We start from the raw sequence: 19,282 nt of genomic DNA on the forward strand, positions 1-19,282 counted from the left end.
ACCATAAAACACTGTAACAAAAGTTTTTTTAGTCATTGTTTTTGGTTTTTTAATGGTATACTGTATTAAGTCCAGAACCACAATCCAGGTCTTGCTGTTCACTTTATTCCTTCCTGCCCATCTGGTGCTAGCCAGAGGACACAACTAAGCCTAACCCTGTGCTCTGCACCACACCCCGCTAAGCACTGAGAGCAGTAAGGCCTTCTGTTATTTCTTGTAGGAACAGGGCATGGCTCTTGTTGCACCCTGACTAGGGTTTGTGTTGGATTCGATCACGTCGACTAGACATGCACATTGCTTTTCTTAGGTTGATTTTGCTACATCCGGGTCGCACTTTGCACCCTGCACTTCCTGCCAGATTTTCACCAGCTTGTCTGATGAAAACTGGTGGATCACCAGAGCCTCCTTGTACTGGCAAATGTTATACTTTAATCCAAACGTGTAGAAGCGGGGACTGTGCACCATTGTGACATTGGCTGCCAGTCCCAGCAGCCCCAAGTAAACATCGTCCAGCGGGAACACAGGCAGCTCGATGGAGGCTCGATACAGGTCAGGGATGGCATCTCCAGTCAAGATGAAGCCACCACCAGACAGGAAGTTGGGGTACTCCGGATACGGGAAAAGCGAGTGCGTGACTCCGTACTTTCCTGTTCGCGTTACAATGGGATGGCGATGCAAGTACCCGTGAAGAGTGCAGGAGACGTTAACAAATGCTGCCAGATAACTGACCAAGCCCCTGGGATTCACCAATTCATCATCATCTCCTGAAATAGAAAATATATTAAATATTTTAAGTGACAGCACTTGATAGTACACAACGGTGCCTATGACTAGAAAACATTCCCCAGAATTTGGCCAAACATGCCTTCTTTCTTCTTCCACCCATTGTGCTTTGCTCTGAATAACAGTCCCTAAGACAAGATTTCATGCACCTGTACTGGTCAAACTTAAAACCTTATCCTTACTTCTGGTACAAGTCCTCTATTTAGGGTCTCTACCTCCATAAACTTGGCAGCAGATTGATTAAGTCTTCCTTATCTGAATATGTAGAGTTGGATTACTGTACCACAGATGAAGTTAGAAATGAAAGACCTGATTTCTCACTTGATGGACAGAGGTCAGTCCATTAGGATGGCGGAGGACATTACTTTTGCCACCTTCATGGACTACCGTCTGCCAAATTTAGAGGTATCCGTCTGCCCAGAAGACATCTCTGTTCTGTGAAAGGAGCAGCCATCATGGTGGTTCCATTCAGTGTACAAAAATGTTTGGTGGGCAGTCACCATCGGTCTTAATGTTTGATTACTCCCTGTCCCAACACCCAGCTGTACATCTGTTTCGCACATGTCAGTTTTGATGGTTGTTCACAAACTTCTACAAAGTTTTTTTTCTCCCAAAACAAGCATCTAAAGTGGCTGTTTGTTTCAGAAAAACAAAACACTAATGGCCCCCACACCCTGAGAGTCCCAGGGTGTGGGAGTCAATATGTTTTTTTCACTCCTTCACTGCCAGAATGTTTCTAGCAGTGAAAAAAAAGGCTTTACACCATCCACCCTAAGTAGGTGATGTAATGGTGCAATGCTATTCCTTCAATGGCCCATACTCTGTTGGTACGTTGGAGAACATTTGAAGTCGACAGTCAAGGTTCACCCGCTTTTTAATCAGGTAGGTGACGTAGGCTATGTGCCAAATTCTAAATCAGGCTCTAAGAATGTAGTTGCAAAAGGTTGTTTTTTTGTCCGATATTAGATACTGTACGACCATTAAAACATATACTAAGAATAGTGGAAATGGCTAATTTTAAGAGGAATCAGTGGCAACTACACTACAGAATCATTCAATTAATTGTTTTTCATGCTGTTAAGAACTGGGAATTTACCATTAAAAGGTACTTTAGGTAGACGGGAGAAAACATTTCCTCCTGTCTATACTTGAACCCTCTGTCACTTTTGTACCCATGATGTGAATTATGTTTTATATGTTTGTCCAGTGCTACATATGGCACTACTATGATTACTTAAGGACATGTTTCTACATAGCAATGTGATGACTGCAAAAGTAGCCATGGACTTCATTAGGTTCCTGTCTAATTTTTCTACAGACTGCTTTTACTGTTATATTTATAGACCTTCACTGAAGATCATGAACAAAAACTTTAAATACAAAGTAAAATAAAGACTGCCATAACCAACTTGTGGTCAACTCTTTAAACCTGTGCAACACAATAGAACACATGGGTCCAGACAAAAAATAGTTTTTGAAAAGCAGAGTAACCTAGCCGAGATGGAGTATTCCTTTTAAAGGCCAATTTCCCACACCCACCATAGGAAGCATGTTTCATCATCGGGAACCTCCTCACACCGTGAAACCTAGTCACGGTGCATGCTACGACCCCTCACTTAGAGAGAGGAGCACACCAGATGTTTTGGTGTTATGAATAAATCCCCTTGAATGAGCATGGCTTAGTGAGGTAAGTAGAGCATGCAAAACAATGTGATAAGTTAAAACTGTCTCCAGGGTACGGAGCCACTTTTATTCATGCGTCTCTGGGTCAAGATTGAAAAGCAAGACAATGCAGGAAGGATTAAACCTGCTGGGATGTGTCACCAGAGTAGGTCAACATGTTTCCGCCCATGACACTCGGATGAGGTGCTGTGGCATTCAACAGGATCTATAGTGATAGCGCTTCTGCATCAAAGTTGTGCTCAAAACAATATGTGTGTAATGTAAAATAATAAAAACTCATGGTACCCCGGGAATCCAAGGGAGGGGCCCACTGGCAGTCACCTGCAAAATTCTATATATGAATACATATGTACAGATGAACAGCTAGGTTACAATTTCAACACAGGCTCTTGGTGGAGGAAAACCACCATGGCAACAAGCATAATTAAGTGTAAAACACTTTATCCTTGACACCCATAAAGTAAAACCAATTCCCACAGTCTTTATTGACCACCAAGATTAAGAAATTTAGAAAGGATCTGGCACGCTGCTCACTTGAGAACTGATCCATACACAAGTGAGGACTACACCCAGAAGGGTCATAGATATGGCTCTAACTATTCCTCGTCTGATACCAATGATTGGTGAAGGGACTCAGATTCTGGACCCAGTGGATCCCGTCAGCCTGGTACACAAAAGAAAGGTTGAGGCAGGTGGCATGAGCAGCATTCTAGGCCACCCCAACAACAAATATGTTCCCCTACATCCTGTGATTATCCTATGCCACAATTGCAACCTCCCCCGCCTCTTTCCAAAATCCAACTTTTTTAGGGCAGGTCGAGAGGCAGAAGAAGACACCAGCAGGCCCATGTGCACTGGAGCCCCCCTCCATCACTGCGTCACATGCGGAGCATGACAAACACTACTCCACAGCTGAGCATGAGCAATGACACAACCTTGTTGTGAATCTTAGCAGCTGGCCATTGACATCTTCTGAAATCTGCGTGTTCAATATAGGACTGGATTTTGTCCCTACCTATCAGTAACCCTGGGTGGAGCTTGCAGAGGTTTACTCTGGGGAATTTCACAGAGTTACCGGAAAACTATGTGAAATTCAACAGAGTTTCTTGGCCTGGCAGAGTTACCTGCACTATACATTGCCCCCCAGCTCCCCCAGGCCACCCTGCACCCACTGCATGCCTTCACGCAATACTCCATGCGCACTGCAGTTCTTACTGTTAATTGAATTCTCCGAGCTGGAGCAGCGGAAGCAGCCAAGTGCAGCCAGCAGCCGGAGCAGGAAGAAAGCAGGGGACTGGTAATCCTAGGCTCCTGTCCAGTCGGCAGTTTCCTAGTCCATGCCGCAATATCCTGGGGCGGGCTATACTGTCTGGTCATTATCAATGCTTGTGAAAACAATTGAGGGTGCTTTTTGGGCAGACGTTACATAATACAGGTCAAACATTCACCAATACCCATTATATTGCAGTTGTTGCAGTCAGTTTAATAGTCTGGTATTCCATGTACCCTGCCAGTTAATTAAACCCAAAAGCTTATGTTATGGACCTGAATTTGCATTGCATCACCATGCCAGTGCCAACCTTTCAAGTGAAAACGTTCACGGACAGTAAATGGTTGTGGAAGAGCCAGCAGAACATTTGCAGAGAACATTTGATCTGAGTTAATCAGAACTTGTAGTTTTTTTTAAAACTTGGACTTCAAGCTGACTTGCAAACAAGCCTAATCTAATCATTTCTTTTTAACACCGTGGACTGCGAGCACTTACACACACCTCATATAATTTACTCTCAGGCCGGCTGGCCAAAGTGTTCAACTTATTACAAATGATAATTGAACTGGGACAGTGGGTGGCATCGACACTTTTCATGTGGTCATTGTGAGTCAAGAAGGGCAATTAAGAGCACTAAAGAGAAAGCTGTGGGCGTGCAAGGCATTGCTGCATAATGGCGGCAGACCACCACATTACACCATTTCAAAGAAAGGTGCAACTGCGGATATCGCTGGCTATCTGGTGAGCTGCCAAGCCTCTGAACATGTACATACTGATTATCAAATGCCGGTTCCAGGCTTCATCCTTTAATGAAAAAGGAGTTTATCATGCAAATCTGTGGTAATGAAATCGGGAGGCCCAAATAGTCTCTGCATCACAGCCATTCCTAGATGATCCGTTTCAGCTTTCGCGCCTGCCACTATATCAAACAGAACATATGGTGTGCTATTCGGCACCTGTAAACTCCACTCCGCAGCGAGTGCAGAGTTTTTGAAAACTTTGTACTCGAAACAGAGTGCGGAGTTCTAAAACTCCGCAAACTCTGCTTGCGGACCGGAATTAACCACCCACCTCTACCTATAAGGGGAATGATATTCAGACCCATAAAGAATGATCTAAAAAAAATTCTGAGAATACGGCTACAACACTTTTTTGCAGAAAATACTGATATTGGCATAGAGATCTCTCAACCAAACACTACTTTGAGCAATAAATCGACTTTTAACCCTCCCTCTCATATGGTTCAAACAGAGCTATTGACTTTCGAAAAAACAGTCCTTAAAGATCTTGAGATTAACACAAGAGCAATCAAACCACCATTCTTCAACCTGTCTAAACAGGAACAGGCCACCTTTAATACCCTCAGCATGAATCTTTTTATCACTACCAAACAGGCTGATAAGGGTGGAGAGACAGTCATTGTGGACACTACAACTTATTGGGCTGAGTCCCCAAGTCAACTGAGTGTGAGAAGTTCATATTAACCAATTAAATGTGATCCGGCCAAAAGACTATAAACTGCTATCAAAGCAATGGTTGAGGGAGCCAAGGACAATAGATTGGTGATGTCAAAAGAAGCCAACTTTCTTGTAGCCACTGATCCAGTCACCCCATATTTTACATTCTTCCTAAGATCCACAAACCCCAATAGGCACCTCCAGGTAGACCGATTATTTCTGGGAATGGATCTCATCAGGAACCTTTGACCCAATTTGTGGACTTTTTTCTCAGACCGCTTCTTTGGGAAATGCCCACCTATCTCCAGGACACTAAAGATGTCCTACATCTTCTAGATGGTGTGCGTTTTAATAATAAGACCAACTATCTCATCTCTTTTGATGTTGAGTCCATTTATACATGCACTCTGCAAGACCAGGCTCTCATTATTGTTGAAGGTCTGCTTTCAGCAAAGGATCTTGATTTCCTCACACTGGTCTTCTTTATCATGAGATATGCTCATATGGCCATGAAAGAGAACATTTTCTGGTTTGAGAACTGTCTGTACTTGCAGACGTCTGGAACGTCTATGGGCAGCACACTTGCCCCATCCCTGGCAAATCTGTATATGCACTCTTTTGAGACAGAACATGTCCTCATGCATGGCAACCCATATCGCTCCCACATAGGCTGATGATATTTTTGTTATTTGGCGTGATGATGTAACCTCTTTCACCACCCTTCACCAATGGCATCACGGAACATAAAAGTGTGATTAGATGCAAAAAAACAGACTACAAAATTGACCAATCAGTTCATTGAGAAGACGAAACACACTGGACAGTCCTAGACAAGACTAATATACCACCCTCAGTGATTAACATCTTACAGTACCTTTTTATTAGGGAATAGAAATGGATCCATAAAGTAAGTTGCCACAGAGATGGGTTGAATGATGATATTCTCTGGCCCTCTATGTCATAATGTGTACCTCTGCACACCTATGGCGACTTCTGCTTAAGAGCATACATAGTAAAAGTTACCTTATTTAGGGCCACAATCTCAATCAGAGGCAGACACACATACATGCTGCAATTAGGTCTACCCTCTCTGATTTGCTTGTATAGTTACTTTATCTTTATGTGATTGCCCATACTCATCCTGCATGCTCTATTCTGAGCCTTTTTGGCAATAGCAATGCCAGACTACCTTTTCCATCAGTCCGCACACTTGAGCAGGCACTCGAATTTTGACTAGATAAACAGCCTTCGTTTCACCAATTAAATAATCAGGCTGTTTACGGCGTAAAATTGATAGAAGCACATTTTCATTAATACTACTTTATTTCTTACATAACGGTGGTATATAAAGCTGATTCTGGGCTGTTATCAGTCCCACTAAGGCTGAACTGCCTCTCCCAGCAGTCTTGACATCATGTGATCAGACGCACCATGGTGCGTTTAGACGTGTTTTTGCAATTCCCAGCACCCTCCATGCCAATGGCGCATTAAGCCGACTACAACAACCGCTTTCACTGCTGCGGCCTGTGTCCTCGTACCTGGCGTGGAAGCGGTTGGACTCAGACTATCTCAAGGTAAGCACTGGCCCCCTTCCCTTTGGGCTGAATGCATCACACACACACCCCTACTCTACAGCTATTTACTAATAGCTTCTGGCACGTACTTTGATTTTGCAATCATGTTTAAGCACTCCTAAGGGCTTGCACGATTGTGAGCAAACCCAACTCTCTTTATAGCCAAATGTGCTTTTTGAGCACTCACTGCACCAAGATGAGTAACAATTAATGTCACAGTTTATTTAATTTCCACCCCTCCACTCTTTTTTAAGAGACACGCTCACTCTGCCTCTATGGGCATCGTTACCATCCCTGCATTACTGCATATATTGGTAGTGGAACAAGCATTCTATCCAATGGGGTTCAGACCCTTGCAATTAAGCAATTATATGTAAGATTATTGACTCTCTGATACAAGAAGCCAGTGCAATTGCCCTTCATTGGGGTATTTCCAATATGTTGTCCTCATCCCAGAGGAAACTATATTTATGCACATACACTTTTGATCACTACATATTTCATGACTACCTCTATCCTAGAGAGAAATTATCATCTCTGTGGCAACCTGCCTTTTTCTATCTGCAGTCCAAAATACCTGGGGCCATATTATGGAAAGTGTCACGAGGACACAACAGGCATGTGCGCCCACTTTGCACACTCCTGGGCACTTTGGTATTACAGAAAGGGCCACAGGCACTTGTGCGGCTCTTTCAGTAATACAGATAGTGCTGGCACACATATAGAACCAGAGCTATCCCAAGAGGGTGTACCCTCATTTGCATGGGTGCATGGCCCCATGCAAATGAGGGAATCCCTTTGCATTTGCGTCATATTATAGATGTCGGCGCAGAGACAAAGGAGCTGTCAGTGCACCCCCTAATAGCAGTCCTCTGGAGGGGTCGTATGGACCCTGTAGACATCCCCTAGCAGGCGGGTGCAGTCACTTACTCTAATCCCCTTAAAAATGCAGGTGGATTGCCACCTGCACAGTGAAGGACAGAGCAGCTGCTTCAAAATCGTTCCGTATTTCACTTGAATGTTCCTGCCCCCAGGGCAGCACAACTTCACAGATACCCTGGGGGCAGTGCATTCAATATAATAAGGTGCACGCTCCTTGTTTGCACAGGGAGCACCTTGTGCAAGGTGCGACCGGTGCAAACAAAGAAAGCATGCCTTATTTTGTAATATGTTACAGCAAACAAATGATGGACGGAATGCTGACAATGCAAACATTCTCCCCCAGTCAAAAGATCTGGGTTAAATCCATCGTTTTTTTGCCCACTATGCCACCCCTGTTTGGACCCAGCCATATGTAAATCAGTCTTGTCCCTGTGCCCCATGGGAATAATCCAGACCGAACTGCCAGGCCAGGTCCTCCCTGGACCGGAAACAAGCATCCTGGGACCGGTTTCAGGGTATGTCACCCTTCTTCAGCCAGGATAGCTTGAATCCAGTGGCACAGTGAGCAAGGGCAGCAACATGTTGACCTACCCAGATGGATAAATAAAGGTGTTTGCGTACCCTGAAGCCAGTTTTAACTTATCACATTCTTTTGCAAGCTCTGCATACCCCACAACCCCAAGCTCAATAAAGGGTATTTCTTAAATCTCTAAAACATCTGCTGTGCTCCTCCCTCCCAGCGAGGGAGCTGCAGCCTGAACCGTGACAAGGTATCATGGTGCGAGGAGGTTCCCTATGATGAAGCATGCCACCTATGGTGGGTGAGGGAAATCGTCCTTTAACAGGAATACCCCATCTCAGCTGGGTTATTTTGGTTTTCAAAAATAATTTTTTGTCTAGACCCAGATGTTCTATTGTGTTGTCCAGTATTATAATGTTGAGTTAACTCCTGCTAGTTTCTAAATATCACCTAGCCCTCTTTTGTGATTTGGTTCAGCTCTTTAAGCCCCCATTGCGTTGACAAATTGCTACCATTTTCCGTGAGCTATGATAGCACATTAGTTGCAAAATGACTGAAATACAAGGCAACTATGATACCAATTGTATTTAATCTCCTTTCTCGGTGATGATTGTCTCAGTGTTTAGAGTCTAAAGTTTAAACTAGGGGTGCTACTCAGCACGTAGAAAATAGTGCTGCGTCTTCAATATATGTTAAATACATGCAAAGGACAGCTTACACTGCATTTAAATAGAAAGCAATGTGTCACCCTCTGCTGTGGTAACAGTCGGTTGTTGCAGTTCAACACCATACTAACAACTGTGCTTTATTTTGTTGCCAAACTGTGTCCTGAATTGTTGGCCTCCATGTCTTAAAGTAAAATGCCATACTTAACTGATGTCTAAGTATGGAACCTCCTTGGGGCATGTACTTACATTTTAAGCTGAAGGAGTTGCTTTAATACATTGCCAATGGTTTTTCAAATGCTTTTTTAAACTTATGGGTACCTGGGCATCTGATGCATGGGAAAGCATTTGAAAGGGTAGATTGGAACCTTCTCCAGGAGACGATACGACCTTGGGGCTTTGGGCCATCTCTTCTGTATATGACTAACACAGGTAACTCAGGCGACTATGCTTGAATTTTGATTAATGGAAAGGAATCCCCTAGGAAACTTATAGAGAGACAGATCACCCCAGATGTTGTTCTTTTTATTTTATTGTATTTTATTTATGTGTTTTATAGAGCGCAAACTTGACCCGTTAGGGTATCAGAGCGCTTTACAGAGAAACATAGGCATGTACAGAATAGGCATAGCATCATCCAGTTACGGAACGAATGAAAGAGGGCAGGGTGCAGGATACAAAAGGGAGATAGGGTACGTATTTACAGATTAAATATCCAAGTACTCAAGATGAGATAACATATTTATAGATTGCGTTAATCAATGTGCGTGACAAGGTCCCAAGTTTCTGAAGTGATGAGGTAGATAATCCAAAAGGAGGCAGTAGATGGCCGTAGATCATCTTTGCTTGAAACATCTTGCTCAGTGGATCAGGGAGGTGATGAAGGTAGCAGAAGTGAAAATAGTGATTGAAACATTTTAACTGTTGCTGTTTGTGGGTGATAATCCAGTCTCTTTGACTGATCCAAGGTGGTCTGGATGAACTACAGAAGTTCTGCTCAGTGTTGTAATTTAAAATTAATACATGCAAGTCCAAGGGTTTGGGTATAGAACTTTGTGAGGAGGAGATGCAATGGCTACATGCACTTTCACCATTCAAATGGTGTTCGCCCTCACTTACGCTAAGTGTGTGTGCAACTCATTGGTACAATACTAGACCAATATTTTGCTAACTTTTGTTTCCTTATTATAGGAGTTCAAGACAGAAATCCAGAGTTGACATAATAACCCTCTTCAGTGGGTAGGATGTACTGCAACTGTAACATGGTTGTCTTGCTGTTTCAAACCTTGCTGGTCCATTTACACAAAACTTCCTAGACAAAATCCAGCGGATACATGCTGAGTCTGTGGGGGAGAAATAAATTGAGGATTCAGGCTAGGATTATGTCACAATCACACTGCAAAGGGGGCCTGAGTATGCCAAAATTCACATTGTATAACCAAGCAGCCCACCTCTGATATTTTTCAGAGTGGCCCTAGTCAGAGATGGATCAACATTGGTGCTTCTTTGTCCATACTTTAGCAGGATTTGCCCTTTGGGAGGTCCCTGACATAGAGCTAGGACCAAGCCTATTAGTATTAGGAAATCCCAATACGCCAGGTAACACTACAGGACTGTCACTGGATATGCATTAAAATCAAACTCACAAGCTTTCTGTCAGAATTTGAACCAATCCTGAGAAATGCAGAGTTCAGCTCAGGATGAAGATTTCCTAAACAGGTGCACTGTGAGATTCGTTAAAATTGAGGATATGTTTGAGAAGGAGATGATACAATCATTTGATCAAATCAGGACAGATTTATGGTTAAACTAGAAGCTAAGGTTTCACTATACTCAAATATGACATTAGGTCATGCACTCACCTACTACAGATGCAGCCTCGCCTCCCTGAAGCAATCTGAGAACGTATTACAAAGAGTCTGATGATACACATCTGATTTCCAGAATCTATCAGATACTACTCAAATCTACAGCTCTAGACAAAGGGAAGGTTCAGGAGAGATGGGAGAAGAAGGTGGGGTTATTGCTTATTAAGAAGCAGTGGGAGCTGATCCTGAGTGACGCACACATGCTCATGGTCTAGAATCAGAGATCAAAATCTTGCTCTGTTGGCACAAGACCCCTCAAAGCATGCATGGTATAGACAAGAATATAGATAATGCTATATTAGAGGCGGTGTGGAGTGACAAAAACCCAAACTCACATACTGTGGGAATGTGTTATTGTACGTCACTATTGGGATGTAGTATTATTAGCTATTGATATTGATATTGATTACACTTCTAAAGCGCTTGAATGCATCTTGGCACTAGTTTCAAAGCACTGTCTAATAAGTAGTTCTGAACTAAGGTCTGCTGAGTACACCTATCATAATGGGCCAGAAAATAAGCATGTTTTGAGCGCCTTCCTAAATTTGAGCAGATTAAGCTGACTTCTCAGACGTTCAGGGAGATTGTTACAAAATTGAGCTGTAGTATGGAAAAAACTCCTATTGTCCCACTTCTCTCTTTTGATTTTATGTATAATTATTGTTTGGGAATTAGTTGATCATAACGTCATGTTTGGTCTGTACCAGGAAAGATTTTTTTTCAGGTATGTAGGGGTATTTCCATTTAGAGTTTTATGAGCTAAACATTATGCATTGGACTTCACTTTCTTCTACACTAGAAGCCAGTGGAGTTCTCAAAGCGACCAACTTGAATTTTAGATTTTTTTTTCCAAAGTCTTGCCGCAGCATTTTACAAAACATGAAGCTTTTTCAGTGAGCGCTGATGAATGTCCAAGTATAGGGCTTTATAGTAATCCAGCCTTTATAACACTAAGGCTGTGACCAATAGTTTTTTAAATTCAAAAGGAATAAATGGAAGAATCTTCTTAATCTTACACAGAAGAAAAAAGCAGGAAGAAGTGAGCTTGTTGATCTGAACTTTGATCAGATCAGAGTAAAAACAATATGGCAAGATTTTTGACAGTGGAAGTCGAGGCGGGGGAGGGTTGAGCGACTGAGATCAGCAGGATTGGTCCAAAGAGACTGGATTTGTATTAAACAGAAGAACCTAGGTTTTGGCTGAATTAAGCAAGAGGTTGTTGTCATCCATCAATAGCTCAATGGTTGATATAACGCTCTTAGAGTAGTGTGCCGTCTCATCAATATCATTCATCATAGCCACCACAATTTCCATATCATCTGTGTAGGCAACTGGAGCAAAGACAAAAGACCAGATTACTTTTGTGAGGGGGGCACATATATATTGAACAGCGTGGGGCTCAAAGAGGACCCCAGGAAACCCCACATGGCAATGAGAAAAGCTTTGAGACCAGAGACCCCAAAGTGACTGATTGCACTCTGTGCATAAGAAATCATTTAAGTAGCTACAGGGCTGACCCTCCAATTCCCAAATCCCTCCACGACCTGAGCCCAAGGTACCTCAACGACCGCCCGACCTTCTACACGCCCACCCGACAGCTACGATCCGCGAACCTCGCCCTCGCCGTCGTCCCTCGCATCCAGAGAGCCACCGCCGGAGGAAGATCCTTCTCCTACCTGGCGGCTAAGACATGGAACTCCCTCCCCGTCTACCTGCGGCTGACCCAGGACCACCTCGCCTTCAGGAAACAGCTCAAGACCTGGCTGTTCGAGCAGTACCAGACCCCCTCCTCCAAGCGCCTTGAGACCCTTCCGGGTGAGTAGTGCGCGATATAAATTCCATGATTGATTGATTGATTGAATTCCTATTCCTGCCAGGCATTCTACCAGAACCTCGTGATTGACATTGTCGAAGGCTGCCGATAGATCAAGCATGATCATTGCAGCCTTCCCTCTACTGTCTAAGACACTTTGCAGCTCCTATGAAGCTACAACTAGCGCTGACATGTACTGAGTTCAGGATCCCCTTCTCCTCTACATATATTTGGACAATGGCAGGTATCAATATCAATATCGTAATATCATTTATATATTATGAAATATTTTTTTGCCAAAAATTAACCACCCTCACTATAATTTTTATTTGTATTTAATTTTTAGTAAAGCTGGTTACAAGTTATGGTTGTAATAAATTTTAACGTTTTCTTACTTTAAAAAAAAAGAAGTTATATTTCTTTTTAAATTAAGTATTATCACATTTTTAAGTTAAAAGATAAGCAATAATGATACATAATATATATTGAACTGATCTCATTAATATAGCAATAAATCACATGCACGCCATTTTATTTCCTACACCTGTATAGTACCAGTGGTTGACCATATGTGGTGCTTGACGTACTCCCAGGCTGGACTGGAAATGACACCTGTTTAGAAGTGTATTTTCTGAATCACAATGATCTTACTCTCTTGTGGGTCTGTGTTTTGTGTTAGCATGGCACTCTCAAACACTTAACTCCATCCATTTTTGAGTAATTATTTCCCATTTTCATGCAACTCCCCCTTTGTCCTTTTACATTGACTATAAATTAGCATACTTACACGTGACAGCGATCTCCACACAGAAATGATAGAAGAGGTGGCGGTCTCCAGCCACAGGTTTGCAAACTGCATTTTGCAGTACTTGAGTAGTATTACTGTTGTGATACTTTGCGTACTACAGTTTGCTAATCAGTCCATTGTTGTTAGCTACTAGATGGAGGATGTTCTGGCTACCCCATTATCCAAGACTAGCTTCATAAGCTCTGATATACTTTATGGTTGGAAAGGATTACACAGGATCTTCGGAGTACGGAGTGGCTATTGTCAGTCCGGCAGTTCCACTCTTAGAATAGACTACAGGTAGGCCACATGCCTAGGGGCACGCAGTTGCCTTCAGATTCTCCAAATATAAAAGATGCACTCATGATGCACAGAGAATGCTTATGCTTATACCGTGCACTTGCTCCTGGGGGAGCACCGAACAGTAGGCATGAGGGGAAAGTTGGTACGACTGTCTATTTAAGGCAAACTACGGTCATGACATTAGTGTGTGAACGACTCAAACAATAGGTGTCTCTTGGAGAAACCATTATCAAATATTCTGCATTCCATGATAGGAGATAACAAGAAAACGAAACACCATATGACCTAGGGCAATACATGCTAAGGACATACCAAGGGCCAGAACTTTAGTTGAAGGGATAGGGAGAGAAGGAGATAACAGCCAAGATGCAAGTTTGCCTAATTAGGGAGAAATGATAGAAAGTAGAAGGTGTCAGATGCCTATCATTCCCTTTTCTCTTGTTTCAACCCTGTTTACGAACTTATATCTCTATTCCTCTATCTTTTTCCTCTCTCTTAATAGTGTTTTTGGAAAATTCACTGTTTGCATAGTGATTGTTCACGTAAAATGTATTGGTTATATTTAGAGTTACTACGTGGAACGTTAAAGGGGTAAATAATCCTATAAAAAGATTACAAGTGTTAACCCATTTAGCAAAATTGAAAACAGACATTTCATTAATTCAAGAAACCCATTTGTCTGAAACTGAAGAGTCAAAATTGAAAAGATGTTGGGTAGGCAATGTTTTTTCCTCCCCATCTCTAGGCAAGAAAAATGGTTATCTATTCTATGTCACAAGAAATATCAGATCTCCGTTATTCATCAAGAATCAGACTCTGCTGGTCGTTGGGTAATTGTTAAATTCCTCATTAATCAGACACCTTTAGTCCTTTTTAATGTATATGCACCAGTTAATGTTGATAATGTATTCTGGTCTCATATTTCTGAAAAACGTATTTTATTTGACAATGATTATATTGTTTTTGGTGGAGATTGTAACCAAGTCCTTGATCCTATATTAGATAGACACTCCTAGGTTAGGTTTGTTAACACTAAGATGCACTCACAGTTTACTTCTGCCATTCAGTCCAAGTCACTAGTTGACATGTGGAGGCTTTGCAATCCAGACCTCCGAGAATATAGTTTCTACTCCCCTCCATACCAATCACAATCCCGAATTGACTACCTCTTTTTTTAGTAAATCCCTCTCACAACAAGTCCTCCATTCTGAAATTGGTTCTATTTTGATATCTGACCATGCCCCAGTTTATGTTGACTTTGATTTGATACCTTTTACTCCTCATGCTGGTCGATGGCGCTTTAATATTACTTTATTTTCTGATCCTAATTTCTCAAGCCAATTCAGAGCTTTTTTATCCGAGTTCTTTTCCTTCAACTCCACATCTAATGCCTCTCCTGTAATGGTTTGGGACTCTTTTAAAGCTGCAGCAAGGGGTTTTATAATGAATTTTGTTTCTCAAAAAAATAGGTCTCGCGAAGCCCAAACTGCCCAGTTGCTTACTAAGATCAAGCAACTTGAACTCACTTATTATCATTCGAATATTGAATTATGCTTAAAAAATCTTTTAGACGCAAAACTCATTTTCAATAAATTATCCACAGAAGCTGAATCATCATATCTTTTAAAAGGTAACTCCCGTTACTACAGAGGCCAAAATAAAATGGGGAAATTATTAGCGAATTACTTGAAAATAAGATGAGAATAGACAAAGGTAGAATCTATACTGAATACTGCCGGTAACTCTTTATTTAAGGATAGTGATATTTTGAATGAGTTTGTCTCTTTCTATAAAAATCTATATACCCTGAAACACAACCAATCTCGCCAGATCTTTCTTCTTATTTTCAATCTATTGATTCCCCCCTTCCCATCACACTGATTTTACTTCTTTAGAAAAAGATATTACTCTATCAGAAATTACTCACGCAGTCTCAATATTAAAAAGAGGAAAAGCTCCTGGTCCAGATGGATGCACCATTCAATTTTATGCACATTTTGCCAATTTGCTTCTTCCAAATCTTTTTAATCAATTTAATTTTTTTATTACAACTGGTTCTTCCTGTGGAACTTTTCAAGAAGCAATGATTTGTCTAATCCCTAAGGACAATAAAATCCTTCCCTTTGCAAAAATTATCGTCCAATTTCTTTAGTTAACCTGGATTATAAGCTATGTGGAAAAATCCTCACTCTTCGTATCGATCCCATTTTACCCAATCTTATTGGTCCTGAACAGTCGGGTTTTAAAAAGGATCAATTACCATCTGATAATTCCAGAGTCTTTTTTAACATCCTTAGTAAAGCCTCGTCTCTTGATTACCCGATTGCAGCTAAAGCTTTAGATGCAGAAACAGCTTTTGACAGGATTGGTTGGGATTTCATGTTTCAAGCTTTAAAATGGATTGGATTTCCGCAAAAACTAATATCCTTTATTTCCTCATTATATTCAGGCCCTAGAGCTTCTATTTTCATTAACAGCAAGGCTTCCGACTATTTTCCACTCTTCAGAGGAGTATGGCAAGGATGCCCATTATCACCTCTCTTATTTATAATTGCATTAGAACCCTTCTTAACAAAGATCAGACAAGACCCTCAAATCACTGGCTTCCAACTTCATAATACCCTTGTCAAAATGTCTGTGTATGCAGATGATATTTTTTTTGTACTGTGCCAACCCTGCTACAACTATTCCCTCCTTTCTCAACCCGGTTGATACTTTTTCTCATCTTTCTGGATACCGTCTTAATTCAGACAAATGCGAGGTCCTACCTCTTAACATGACTTGCCTTAAAAATGATTTTATATCCACTGTTTTTTCTTGGCAACCTTCCAAAATAAAATACCTAGGCCTATGGTTCTCTTCCAACATTTCTGAAACTTAACTATGACTGCATCATCAAAACTCTATCTAACTCTATTGAACGTTGGCACCCACTCTTTCTCTCTTGGTGAGGAAGATTGGATTCTATCAAAATGATGCTTTCTCCTTAGATTTTATATATTCTCTCAATGATTCCTGTACATATCCCTAGTTTTTATTTTAAGAAAATTGATTCTATATTAACAAAATTTTTCTGAAAGGGTAAATCTCCACGCATTGCATTATCTTCTTTGAAGGCCGACAAATCTTCTGGTGGTCTCAAATTTCCTCATTTCAAATCTTATCATTACGCATTCTCTTTAAAACAGTAATCTCGCTGGATTTCCCCTGATCAGTGAATTTACCCCCCTATTTGGATTTCTATAGAACAATTTTTTATATCCCCTTTTGATTTTAAAGAGTCTCTTGCATTTACTAATAATATTGCTTCTTTCCACTCTTCGGTAATTTCCCACACGCGTAAACTTCTTATCCCTCTCTTACCCTCCTCCTCTGCCCTATTGGTCTGTTTTTGATTTACATAAATATATGGCCATGGCACTGTCCTCCATATGCCGGTCACTCCTTCTCAAGCAGGCTGACCAAGGGTTGAATCTAGCAGGGGCCATCAGTTCACCGACCCTGTATGTCCCAAAGAATGCAAGGGAGGAAACCACTCAAAAGAGCAGTAACTCATGCCTATGTGTGCAGATGCCTTGAAGCTCCTTGAAAACCTTTTGCAAGGTCCTGAACAATCTGGGGCATCTCCTGTCTTTTTGTTGTCTTGGTAGGTGGCACCCCCATCCCTTCAAGGCTGCCCTATAGTAAAAAGTGCCGACTGGGTCACTGTTCCCCGCTAATTTCACATACCAAGAAGCAACGCTAATGTGGTTTTGTGCCCAAGATGTTGTTTTGGTTATGGAGAAGGCCCACTGCATAAATTCCTCTGCATCCCTGCTGGACACTTCGCTAGTTTCCTGGGTACCGGTTATAGTCTGAAAAGTCTCCCAGCTCTTACAGTACTTGGTCACAGTCTAGGGATCCAGTGCACTGTCCACCAGCATGCGCAGGTCTACCAGGTTCCACAGTTCTCGTGCTATTACTGTCCCATCAAGGTCCGCATGCGGCCCCAACTCCCTGAATCTCTGCCACTGAAAATGAGACACCGCATCAGCCACCGCATTTTTTACGCCAGGAATATGCTTGGCAATGGCTGCAATATTAGCCCTAAGCTGGCAGTCTACCAAATGCCTCAGCAAGTGGACCACTATTGGACCCCCACTTTAAAGCTTAGACTACTGAATGATTGTTTACCCATAATGTAATCTGCATGTTGGCGAGACGTTCTTCCCATATAGAGAACTCAACTGTGATAGGGAAGAGTTCCAGTATCGCCAACTTCTTCGTGATCCCTTTCTCATTCCAATTTGCTGGCTTTCTATGTGTGCTGAAGAATGCGGCACGCATAGAAAGAGGAAAAAAAGAGGAGAAATTAATAAATTTCTTCTCGTTGTGCCTTCCTACGCTTCCCCTGGGGAGGCGTAGCATTCAGACGCATTTCCAGGTTTACAATTTCTCACAATTCTGGAAATGTGTCAGGTTCAATGGTTGTTGCATGGGAACACCATAGCAACACCCATGGAACGCCCCTTTCACGCAAAGTGCGGGGTGTAAAGAGGCCATATTTACAAGGACAGGAAAAGCCACGCACGGTGGCTTTTCTTGTCCTTGTAAATATGGGGCAGTAAAATGCACCGGTGGCGTAAGGGTCTTGTAACTAAACCTCCTCATCTGTTGAGCTATCAAATAAACAATATTTGCCATAGCACCCTGGATTCACTCTCCTGAGGAACTTCATTGTTCCCAGGATTGTATTTCTGCCACTGTAAGACAGCACAGTATTCCTTTAAGAAAGAAAGGTGGTTAAAGTAGCAGTTTGGAATTATGTCATGCATTATGTGAACAAATTATGTAATTGCAGGATAGAATGTTGTGCTGTACCTTTAAAAATAAACTCCGCCTCCTTACAGTTGTGATGCAGCCACTCCAGGAAGCAACGCTCCTTCAGCGAAAGGTTGTGGTGGCTTTCAGTAAAGTCCCACAGCAGAATGTCCTGGAACTCCTTGACCTCTTCTTCTACCAGATTCATGTACCCCAGACTGGGGGATACGGCCATCAAAAAGAGACGTTTCACCCAGTAGCCCGACACCTCCCCTTCCTCCGCCCAGGTCCGGCGCAGGGCCTCTCTCCTCTCGCTTGATGCCGGGTGGGACTTTATGGCCAGCAGCAGCAGTGGTTTACCACCAGGAGTGTTGCAGTGACCTTCTCTGTCCTGCAGGATGGTGCATGTGTAGCTCTGTAGGTGCGGGAACTCTGCCACATGCTGAGAGAGGTTGAGGTGGTAGGTGACTGTGTCGTGTGTGAGCCTAACAGAGTGCCTCATTTGGAGTGTCTGGCTCCGCATGCCTGATGATTGCCGACTGATGCCCATCCAGCCTAAGGGCCAAAGACTCATCACGTTCTTTGAGAACAGCCATATATTTATAAAGGATAACAGGGACAATCCCAGCAGGCTCTTCATTTTACTGTTCATGTTGCCCTCTGTTCTACAAGAAAGACAACACATCGGAGTAAGAAAATCTCAAAGAATATCAAAAATTACAAAATGCAAGTTTTAGGAATTACTATCACAAAAAAAGTGTTGGGGTAATGTGCATGAAGCAATCATACAAAACAACGAAAGAACTGTGTCCAATCCCCTTCCAAAAAAGCCAAAGTAAGGACCTAACAAAGAAGAGTTTTGGGGTTGTGATTTTCA

General features: G+C 42.2%; 1 protein-coding gene across 1 annotated transcript; it reads right to left on the reverse strand.

The window, feature by feature from the left end:
• Positions 1 to 66: 66 nt before the first annotated feature.
• Positions 67 to 19,064, reverse strand: LOC146782912 (UDP-GlcNAc:betaGal beta-1,3-N-acetylglucosaminyltransferase 9-like). The gene is made up of 2 exons (XM_085636752.1): positions 18,466 to 19,064; positions 67 to 764 (listed from the first exon to the last, which is right to left on the reverse strand). Exons 1-2 carry the CDS (start codon positions 19,055 to 19,057, stop codon positions 304 to 306), a joined length of 1,053 nt encoding a protein of 350 aa, XP_085492878.1. The 5' UTR covers positions 19,058 to 19,064; the 3' UTR covers positions 67 to 303.
• Positions 19,065 to 19,282: the final 218 nt, after the last annotated feature.

This window comes from Triturus cristatus, chromosome 12 (assembly GCF_964204655.1).
Source record: "Triturus cristatus chromosome 12, aTriCri1.1, whole genome shotgun sequence".
Classification (NCBI taxonomy): domain Eukaryota; kingdom Metazoa; phylum Chordata; class Amphibia; order Caudata; family Salamandridae; genus Triturus; species Triturus cristatus.